Below are 10,492 nucleotides of genomic sequence, written 5' to 3'. Positions count from 1 at the left end.
ACGGGTCACCCTATGCGGTGCTGTCCCCACCACAGACATTTCCAGCTCTCATCACTGCCCTTAAGGACCACACAGGAAGCTGCTGGCTTTGACAAGGCTTTACTCCCCAACTCTGGAGCCACACATCAGTTTCCTCTGTGCCCCGTCCACGTGACCCCATCCTGGTAAAGGCTCTCTCACCCTGGCCTGCTTCTCCAAGGCCACTGCACTGGAGATTGACAGGCAGCGGCGAACCAAGGCTTTGCTGAGGCTCCAAGTGCCAGATGGCTGCAGATGGTAGCCCAGCCTGAGCCCCAGCCCTGGCCCTCCCCAGCTGGTCCACGTCACTGCACTGGCAATAGGCCAGGGCCCATGAGAAAGCATCCCCTCACCCCCTGAGTGGGCATTCCCAAGTCCCTGCTAGTGGCCTGGGGCCAAGACAGTGTCTGACTCCTGCAGCCTGTCCCCCCTGCTGATGGCGGCCCCCCAGGCATGGTGAGTTCTCCAGCATGCAAGGCTCAGACCCCGTGAGGATTCCAGAGCCAGGCCAGTCTGCTGGGAGCCTCTGTGATGTGTTTGGGGCATTCCATCTGGCCACTGGGCTCCACCTGAGGTGCCGTTGCCTCAGGCTGGTTCTTATGTGTGACCTTGGGCAACAGTGAATTCCAGATGTACACCCTCCCCACCCCCACAGGTTCCAGGAGGTTGGGCTGGGTGTCACCAAGGCAGCACACAGAAGGGCCCCAAGGACCAAGGACCACTGACTCAGCTCCTCCACCCTTGGCTCCCAACCCTCCAGGGCCAAAGGGCTGCCACCAGGGAGGGGATGGTGCTCACAAACCGAGCAAGTGCTGTGCCATTGCATGGGGCCCCAACTGCCCTCCTCCACATTCCACAAGGCCCCCACCCAATCCCCAAACTGGGTGAGGGCTCAGGGCAGCCCAGCACCAGAGCAGTGGAAACAGCCTTCCAGTCAGACTTCTTTCTGTCCTGCCTTAGACTCCAGCTGCACAGACCCTGGACCAGCGCGGCTGAGCCAGGCTGGGCAGGTGGGGGTTCTCCTGCAGTGGGGGTGTCACCAAGAGGGGAGGGCTGGAGGCTCCTTAGACAGTGGGAGGGTCTGTGCTGGTCATGCATGAGTGGGATGCTGCTAGGAGCCCTGGTGACAGAGCTGGAAGAGAGTTCCCCAGACAGGCGCAGCTGGAGCCACGTCCCACTACAGGGCTCTGCTCTCCCCAGGCAGCACCCACTGAGGCCAGTGTCAGGGGACAGACTGTCTGCCTGGGAGCTGAATGGTGGAATCCTCCTCCCACCCCCGCCCTGGTCCTGCTGGGGCTGCATCTGGGAAGTCCCCAAGGTGAGGCCCCTCCCTTCCAGCCCTCACCCCCACCACAGAGAAGAGGCCTCAGGAGAGGGCTGGTGAGTGGGGGCCAGTAAGTGGGGCCCCAGCCACAGCCTCAGTGACCAGCTACAACTATCAGCTGTGGCTGCAGGGACAGGTGCTGGCCCCTCTAAGGCTCCCGGGCAGCTGGGCACCGGGGTGCAGAGGCTGGCTCTGATGGCTCAGGGCTGGCAGTCACCTTTGGAGCCTTTGCCTGCAGGTGAAGACAGCAGGTCAGGGCTCTAGCTGACATCCTCCACAAGCAGAGCAGAGCCCCAAGGCTGGACAGACCCACAGTTACCTCCTCGTACTTGGTCCTCCAGTAGAAATGAGCTTGTCCATCCACGTACAAGAGCAGCAGGTCACAGAGGAATGTGATCTGTGAGAGCAGGGTGGACCTGTGGCCGGGCCGCCACCTGCCCCCTCCACTTCCCCACCTCCCCTCTGGGGTGTGGCTGTGCCTGGGGTGGGCCTGGGTCCCACTTGCTGAAGCCACTCACCACGCCCAGCCAAGCTGCTCCTGTGCCCAGAGTGATGGCTGTGGGGATGAGCCCGAATTTCCCTGCCTGAGAGATGTGGGTAAGCCTTGCAGCCCTGACTGTCACTCCCCAGCCCCACCTGCCCCTGCCCACCTACCCGCCCAGTGACCAGGATGTCGAAACGGATCCCATAGAGCTTGAGCAGACTCCGGGCCTCCACGCCTGAGGCCTCCCACCAGTGAGTGGCAGTCCTAGGGGGCAGGAGAAAGTCTGATGTCCTGTTCTGCTGGATCCCAGGCTGGGTTTGCCTTCCCATGCCCCCATCTCACTCATCCACTGACTCCATGAGCCCCAGCCCCACCCGAGTCCTGAGTGGCAGCACTGTGCAGTTGCTGAGGCTACAGAGAAAAATCAAGCTGGAAAGCACCTCTCAGGAGCTCCCTGCCTGCTGAGGGGATGGGTAGTGGGAAGAGGGAGTGGGGGCAGGCCCAGGGTTGTAAGGGTCTGGGGGGAATTCATTCTCCCCTAGGAACTGGGGAGGCGGTCTGCAGGGGAATCTCTCAGACTGGTTTTCTAGGGATCAGGAAGGAATTTTAGACAAAGGTGAGGGCTGGGCATGTAGCCAAAACTTTTCACTGAAAAAGATACATGCACCCCTATGTTCATTGTAGCACTATTCACAATAACCAAGACATGGAAGTAACCTGAATGTCCATTGACAGATGAATGGATTAAGAAGACGTGGTACATAAATACAATGGAATATTACTCAGCCATAAAAAAGACAAATAAGGGAGTTTCTGTCATGGCTCAGTGGTTAGCAAACCCGACTAGCATCCATGAAGATGCAGGTTCAATCCCTGGCCTTGCTCAGTGGGTTAAGGATCCAGCATTGCCAAGAGCTGTGGTGTAGGTCACAGACATGCCTCGGATCTCATGTTGCTGCCTGTCTGTGGCATAGGCCAGCCACTTCAGCTCCAATTGGATCCCTAGCCTGGGAACCTCTATATGCTTAGGGTGCAGCCCTAAAAAGACAAAAGACAAAAAAAAAAAAAGATAAATTAATGCCACTTGTAGCAGCATGGATGGAACTAGAGACTCATACTAAATGAAGTAAGCCAGAAAGAAAAAGACAAATACCATATTATATCACTTATTTGTGGAATCTAAAATATGGAACAGATGACCCTGTCTAAAAAAACCAAAAAACAAATAGACAAAGGTGAGGGGAGCAGAGTGGGGTGGTGCAGCCCCACATAGTTGCAAAGGGCAGGTGAGGTCCAGGAAGCAATGTCAAGGGCATCATCTCCAGGTCTGGTGGCTGTGTGAGCACACACATGCAAGTGTGTGTGTGTGTGTGTGTGTGTGTGTGTGTGTGTACACACATATACCATGTTACGAGGTTACAGGAGGTGGCAGAAGGATAGGATCCTGCAGGGCAGGAGGTCTGCTTGGGAGACTCGAAAACATGATAACAAATGCATTGTGAGATCCTTCAGTACATCCTGGATTTAAACATAAAAAGATTTAGTACTATTATTGGCACAGTTGGGGAAATTTAAATATTAGATTAATTCTGCCAGTGTTAAATTTCTTGAATGTGACAACAGGACATTGGTCACTTGGGAAAGGCCCTCATTCTCAGGACAGCCTTGAGAAGGCTGAGTGTGCACTGGATGTCCACTTACTTTCAAAGGTTCGGTTTGAAATCTATCTAAATCTAAAAAAAAAAAAAAAAAGAGTTCCTGTCATGGCTCAGCAGTTAAGGAACTCGACTAAGATCCATGAGGACGCAGGTTCGATCCCTGGCCTCGCTCAGTGGGTTAAGGATCTGGCGTTGCCGTGAGCTGTGGTGTAGGTCACAGACGTGGCTCGGATCCCGAGTTGCTGTGGGTCTGGCGTAGGCCAGCAGCTACAGCTTCGATTCAACCCCTAGCCTGGGAACCTCCATATGCCACAGGAGCGCCCTAGAAAAGGCAAAAAGACAAAAAAAAGAAAAAGAAAAAAAAAAATGAAATCTATCTAAATCTATCCAGCTCACTCTAGAGTGGAGAGAGAAAGCCAATGTGGCAAAATGGTAAAAACAAAAAGTCTGGTGAACCTGGATGAAGTATTCATGGTACAAACCTTTGAACTTTTCTATAGGATGTTGAAAGTTTTTGATAAAATCTTATGGGAAAAGTAAAAAAGAAAGCCCCCTCTAGGGTAGGGGGAAGGGCTGGGGGGGAGGGGCTGGGATCCAACAGTCACAGGGGGTGCAGAGTGGAGGGGGAAGGGCTGAGGAGGGGGGCTAGACCAAGCCTTGCTGGGGGTCTTGGAGCTGAGGACACCCCCTCCTGCCCCAGGACCCCTCCCACACCCAGCGAGCATCCAGAATTCTGGAGGAGTGGTCTGTCCTGGCCACCACAGGAACACAGGTGAAGGAGGACCTGCAGAGGGGCAGGTGGGCAGTGGGGCCGCACCTGAAGTTGTAGCTCCGCTCCTGCAGCTGGAAGGAGTAGCTGGGCAGGCATTCGGAGCCCCTGGCTGTGTCCAGGTCGCAATCCCATCGGATGTAGACAACCACAGCACCGCCCTGCACAAAGCATAGCGCTGCTGCACTGGCTCACAGCCCAGGACATTCTCCCAGCCCTCCCAGAACCCTGCCCCTCCATGGACCCACCAGCAGTGCCAGATCCTCAAAGACCCCTCCAGCCGTGGCTATGAGGTCCCCGATGCGGAACACAGGGCAGGAGGGGCTGGAGCGTGGGTCGTAGCGACACTGCTTGAAGTAGAGGGGGTCCTGCGTCTCCAAGGCATTGGATCTGAGAGGGGCAGGTAAGGGTCAGGCCAGTCAGGGGACAAGGAGTCTCTTCTGCCAGCCAGAACACCCTCCCACACCTTACTTGGAGAAGTTAAACTTGCTGAAGGTGACGGTGTTTTTGATGAACAGCGTGAAGTTCTCGGCCTGGACCAGCAGGGGCTTCCTGTGGGGGGCGGGGGGGGGTGTTGGGGGTGAGGGACAGATTCTGTGGTCCTGGGGCCCTTCCTGGGGGTGGGAGAGACTTACAGGGGTACAGCACCACTCTCCACAGGGCACCAGCCCCAGATCTCACAGGTCCTGTGGGTCCCGTTGAACACCACACACTGGCCCGTTTTGATACCTTGAGAACACAAAACAAACCCCAGGCCCTCAAATCTCCCTGGGCAGGGGTGGGGGGAGCACACTGGGGAGGGATTGACAGAAAGGAAAGATGCAGAGGCACCACCAGGCCTGCACCAGCGAAGCATGCCACCCAGAAGCCCACCAGGCCCGGAGCCCCCTTGCAGTGGTGATGCTGCAAGGCAGGGCCAGTTACCGTGGCTGTGCGTGCCAGTCTCCCCTTCAGGACAGTCCTCATCAGCCCAGCAGTTAGCCAGCGGGATGGAGGGGTGCTGGGGGTGAGAGAGCAGATTCGCCAGGGCCCTGGGGAGATGCCTCACTACCTGCCCTTGCCCTGCAGGGGTCGCTGAGTTCAGGGTCACATGGGAAAGCTGGAGGGTGCAAATAAAAGGGGCTGAGCAGCCCTGGCTGGAGGGGGCGAACAGTCAAGAAATTAAACATTGGCAGGATGAATCTAACATCTAAATTTCCCCAACTGTGCCCTGGGGCTCCAGCTGCAGCCTTGGCCCCTGTTGCAGGTGTCTCAGGACCTGCCACCATGCCGGGCCACCTGTTCAAAAACTCCTTGGCATATGCAGGGTGGAGGTGTGTAGCCTGGGGAGGCTCCGCAGTGTTTTCTGAAGGTGGTGACACCACAAGGAATGTATGCTGGGAGGGACCACACAGCCAGGACCTACAGGAGCTGGTGGGAGCTCTGGCTGGTCTCAGGAAGTAAGGCTGTCAGAGCTGATGAATTACTTCCTAGCCCCAGCAATTTCGTGGGAAGAGCCAGAAGCGGGGACATGGAGCAAAGAGGAATCACTTGGATTCCAGAAAATACAGAACCATGGTCCCAGCAAAATTTAAGGACAGGCCACAGACAGAACAATAAATAGATGTCTTCTGAGTACTTAGAAAGGAAAGGACATCGCATGTGTTTGCCACGTGCATGTGCTTCATCTCCGTTGAGGAGGGGGCTGACCAGGGCCATGGTGACTGCCCTAGAAACTGTGGTGGGACCAATGACCAGGACTTAGGGACAGGTGACCACACAGTTACTCTCCAGCCCAGTTAGCAATTAAATAAAGATGTCACCATGGAGGTAGGCTTCCAAGGTCATGCCTCAGGTCCTAATTGTTGAAACAAAACTGATGGCTGGGAAACTGTACACTTAAAAATGGTTAAGATGGGAGTTCCCATCGTGGCGCAGTGGTTAACGAATCCGACTAGGAACCATGAGGTTGCGGGTTCGATCCCTGCCCTTGCTCAGTGGGTCAAGGTTCCGGCGTTGCCGTGAGCTGTGGTGTAGGTCGCAGACGCGGCTCGGATCCCACGCTGCTGTGGCTCTGGCGTAGGCTGGTGTCAACAGCTCCGATTAGACCCCTAGCCTGGGAACCTCCATATGCCGCAGGAGCGGCCCAACAAATGGCAAAAGACAAAAAAAAAAAAAATGGTTAAGATGGTAAATTTCATGGTACATGTATTTTATCACAATAAAAAATGGGGAAAAATCCACTGGAAAGAAGAGTCATCAGGCTCTGTGACAGCAACTGGAGCCCCAGGACATCCCCAAGCAAGGCGAAAAGGTGTGATATCAGGGGGAGGATCTGAATTTTTGGTCTATTTTGGAAATAGACAAGAATATGGTGGGGGACTCTGGCTTGACCAATGTTATAGTGAAACATACCCAGAGATCATAAGCAACTCTGAACCCAGGAGAGTGCTATTTGCCCACAAAATGGAAGCTGCCTCAGGACACATTAATAGAGGCTGTGCATAGAAAAGGGGAGGTGATCTTCCAGCTCGCCTCTTGCTATTAGAACCTACCTGAGCATTGTGCCCAGTTCTGGGTGTTATACTGACAACCTACAGAATGCCCGGAGGTTCAGATCAGGATGGGAAGAGCCCTGGACACGTCATAGGGGACCAGAGAGGAAGACTCTGGAAGAAGACTGCTCAAAGGTCCAGAGTCCTGTCACTCACACTCTGGGAGGCCTTGGGCATGTGACTCTGCCTTGCTGAGCCTCTGTCTCCTCATCTTAAATGGGATCACAGTAATTCCTCCTTAATGGGATCACAGGGTATTTGTGAAGACTAAATGAAATGATCAGGAAAAGTTTTCCTCCCTGTGTCTGAGGTACAGCAGCACTTACTGTATCCATGACTGATGAACCCTCAGTCACGTGGGAAGGAGGAGGGGGGATATGGCTGGTGACCCAAGGTTGGGGGAGGAACTAGGGACCTGCTGGGAAGCCCTGGGGCAGCCTTACCTCTGGGCATCTGCCCTGAACTTGCTCTGGAGTCACAAGAAAATTGGTCACCAAGAAGAACACGTTCTCTCCCTAGAAGGCAAGTGATTCAAGGTTGGTCTCTGCTCCCCTCACCCATCAGGAGAGGCAGAAGCTGGCAGTTTCTGAGGGAAGGAACCCTGGCTCCATCAAATCATCAGCCCTGATCCCCAGGAAAATGCCTGCAGTGAGGCAAAGCGGGCAGAGATGGGAGGTTGGCTGGACTTCTGGTCATTCCTGATGCCATGTCTGCCTCTCATGTTTACTCTTGTTTTCATTTCTTTTATGGAGGAGAGAATTTTGGAAGGTCCTTAATTTTTTTCTTTTATGGCTGCACCTGTGGCATATGGAAGTTCTTGGAAGGGTCAAGCTGGAGCTGGAGCTGCCGGCCTACACCGCGGCCACAGCAACACAGGGTCCTTAACCCAATGAGTGAGACCAGGGATGGAACTGGCATCCTCATGGAGACTATGTTGGGTTCTTAATCTGCTGAGCCACCCAGGAACTCCTCTCATGTTCATTCTTATTTGCTCATCCAGAATTTTCTAAGAGCCAGGCACTAAAGATCCAGGCCAGTGAGGGGTGAATCCTCACTGCATGCATGACCAGGGGCCAGGGAGCAGGAGGTGAGCTCTGTCTGGGCACAGGATGGCTGGCGCCCATGTGCTGCACCTGAGAGCTCAGTGGGTTTGGGTTTGGGGGATGCACACCCACGAAGGGGAGCCAAGGGCTGGGCAGAGGCAGCAGGGGTGGCCATGGTCAGGATCTGGAGGGGCTTGGTGGCCATGTCCATGGGAAGGGAGCCTTCCAAGGTTGGAAGGCAAGGGCTGGTGGGCTCAGCTTGGCTGCTGTACAGGGACCCTCCAAAAGACCATAGCCCCATCCTGCTATGGTGCAGGCAGCAGCAAATAGAAAACTGTTAGGAGAGGAAATGAATAGGCGGGAGGGATAGGAAGACGTGGAACGGGTCCAGCTTTAGCACTGGTAGACAGCATTGGATGACAAGAGGCCACACTGGGAGAGGGAGACAATTTCTCTTTGGACATTGGGGGTATGCACCCAGGAGGCAGCTGTGCCTGGGGCAGGTGGTCAGCAGGGTATGATCTGGGCACCAACAGGACAGAGGAGGAACCAAGGCCTTGGACAGTCAGAGTGGAGGGGGAAGAGGAGGAGTGCCTGGCTGTGGGGGTCCAGGTTAGAGACACTCTAGGCCCTGGCCTCCCTGCTCCCCTCCCACCACCCCCCAAGCTCAAGCCTTGAGCTCCTAGACACTCCACTCATTTCCAGATGCAGACTTGGCTTCCAGCCCATCCCCTCGTTCAGTCGGAACACAGGTCTTACAGATTCTGAAAGCCCCAGGCAGACCCCACTTCTCTGTAAGGCCCTTCCCGAGCCCAGCCCTATGACGGTGCCAGCAACCCCTTCTCAGCATCACCTGCCTCTCTTGGGCCCACTCACTGCCAGGGTGGTGTCAGGGGTGTCGGCACCTGGAAGCAGCATCAAGCCACCCACCTGTGGTGGCTTCACGAAATCAGCCACATCCCACAGTCGGTTCCCCAGTTCCTTGATCTGGGTCACAGAAACCCCTTTAAGTTTGGTGATGACAGAAATCTGGGGGTCCAGATCCTGCTCCTGGTAGCCTTTCTTGGCGAGGAGGGCCCACCTGGTGAGGGCATGATGGGCACAGGGCAGATCAGGTTCCCACCTACTTGGCTTCCCTCCTCATACACCCCAGGCTCCCAGCCCAGCATTTGGGGCCCCACCTCCTCTCCATCTCCCACACCAGTCACCCCACACAGGCCAGGAGCCCCAGCCATGCATAGGAGAGTCGGTGCCCTTGTGGATGTCTCTCATCAGGCACCCATGGGCTTGGAGATGCCCACCACCTCCTCCTTTACCAGTTAAAACCCTCCCCTTGCCCCAGCTAAACCCAGCTCCCTCCTTAAAGATGCCCCCAACCAGGTGGAACTGGTGTCTCTACCAGGGCCTTAGTGCTCCATCTTTCACAATGTCTGGGGCCACCTCCTGCCCAGCCTGGGGGCTCCTGGTCTCTGCCTGAGCCCAGCATGGGGCTGGGAACCAGGCAAGAAAAGGATGCCAGTGGGTACCTGAGCACCTGACCTTCTCTCGTACTCCACTTGCCTCTAGACAGACAGACAGCCTTCCTTCTGTTCCCATCCTACTTGGTCCCAACCCACCCTGCTCCACTACCACAGCCCAGCCTCAGAGTCAAGCCCCCAACCCTCAGCCCAGCAGGAGCAGCCATGGTCCCTCCAGCCAACATGCCCAGGAGCCGTTCTCTTACCCCACCACGTAGACCATGACCCCCAGCTGCAGCAGCCTCTGCAGAGCGCCCACCCGCCAGTTCCGGGTCATCACGTACTTCTCCGTTTTGTAATCCAGAAGCCCCCAGCCTACCGTGGCCCCCGGCGAGCCCATGCTCCCAGCTCCTGCTGGCAGCTGGGGTGCATGAGTCAGCACAGCAGCTGCAGCCACAGCTGAACAGGAGGTAAAGCAGGCGCCAAGCTGGTCCAGGCCAGTAGCTATTAAAGGGACACTTCCACTCAGGGCAGGATTCAGCCTTCACCTCTCAGGCCCAACCCCCGGCTGCCCTGGGACTCCCATCAGCAGCAGACTCCCTCTGCCTGGCCCTTCGCTGGCAGGAAGGAGCAGTCGCTGTCCTTTGCCCGCTGACCTCACCTCCTTGGGGTGATGACAAGTGGGATGAGTACTATGAGAGGACAGCAAGGGACCAGCCCGAGCGCAGAGGAGAGGACAAAGAAAGCTTTAAGAAGCGCCCTCTGAGCTGACACTTGCAGCTCTTAAGACCAACAGGCAGCGTGGGGAAGGTATGTTCTTGGTGGAGGGACCAACATACGCGACGCTAGAGCATGAGAGCTGGGACCCACAGAGTGGGGGTTTGACTCCAGCTCCAGAGAGCAGGTGGCCGGCTCTGCAAGGCCTCCTGAGCGACGCCGCAGCGGAGCCGCCCCACCCCCAGGCTCCGGAGTGGGAAAAGGGCGATGCTGGAGCCGCCTGGAGTGGCGGGGAGAAAAGCCCGTGGCGCGCGTGCGCCAATCGGTCCTGCCTGCGAGTGGGTCAAGGTCAACGCAACCAACAACTCAGGGTTGCCCGGGCGACTGCCGCCGGGGAGGCGTTTCCATTGGCTGCCATGGTGCCTGTTCGCCACGCGCCGCATTGATTGGTCAGTGCGCGGAGGGTCAGCGACATTTATAAGCCGCGC

General features: G+C 56.2%; 1 protein-coding gene across 18 annotated transcripts in view; it reads right to left on the bottom strand.

Moving 5' to 3' along the window:
• Positions 1–83: 83 nt before the first annotated feature.
• P2RX6 (purinergic receptor P2X 6) overlaps positions 84–10,492 on the bottom strand; it is a 39,906-nt gene continuing 29,497 nt past the window's right edge. For 2 of the 18 annotated variants that reach the window (XM_084994060.1, XM_084994059.1), the window contains 10 exons: positions 7,231–7,302; positions 5,178–5,253; positions 4,889–4,982; positions 4,725–4,805; positions 4,502–4,643; positions 4,302–4,414; positions 1,997–2,090; positions 1,861–1,926; positions 1,662–1,739; positions 84–1,574 (listed from right to left, as the gene is read on the bottom strand). In XM_084994060.1, coding sequence (XP_084850186.1) covers positions 1,491–1,574; positions 1,662–1,739; positions 1,861–1,926; positions 1,997–2,090; positions 4,302–4,414; positions 4,502–4,643; positions 4,725–4,805; positions 4,889–4,982; positions 5,178–5,253; positions 7,231–7,302 — 900 coding nt within the window. In that variant the 3' untranslated portion in view covers positions 84–1,490. Of the gene's footprint in view, positions 1,740–1,860; positions 1,927–1,996; positions 2,091–2,976; positions 3,345–4,301; positions 4,415–4,501; positions 4,644–4,724; positions 4,806–4,888; positions 4,983–5,177; positions 5,353–7,230; positions 7,303–8,760; positions 8,912–9,553; positions 10,350–10,492 lie in introns of those variants that run through there. The other 16 variants (XM_021074042.2, XM_084994054.1, XM_021074045.2 and 13 more) reach the window with 14 other exon arrangements.

The sequence above is a fragment of the Sus scrofa genome, chromosome 14 (assembly GCF_054392235.1).
Source record: "Sus scrofa isolate SSC_HxYL_T2T_F1_AM1 chromosome 14, Sscrofa_HxYL_maternal_Yorkshire_Landrace_v2.0, whole genome shotgun sequence".
Classification (NCBI taxonomy): domain Eukaryota; kingdom Metazoa; phylum Chordata; class Mammalia; order Artiodactyla; family Suidae; genus Sus; species Sus scrofa.
The sequence above is the reverse complement of the archived record's forward strand: the minus strand, read 5'-3'. Positions and strand labels throughout refer to the sequence as shown.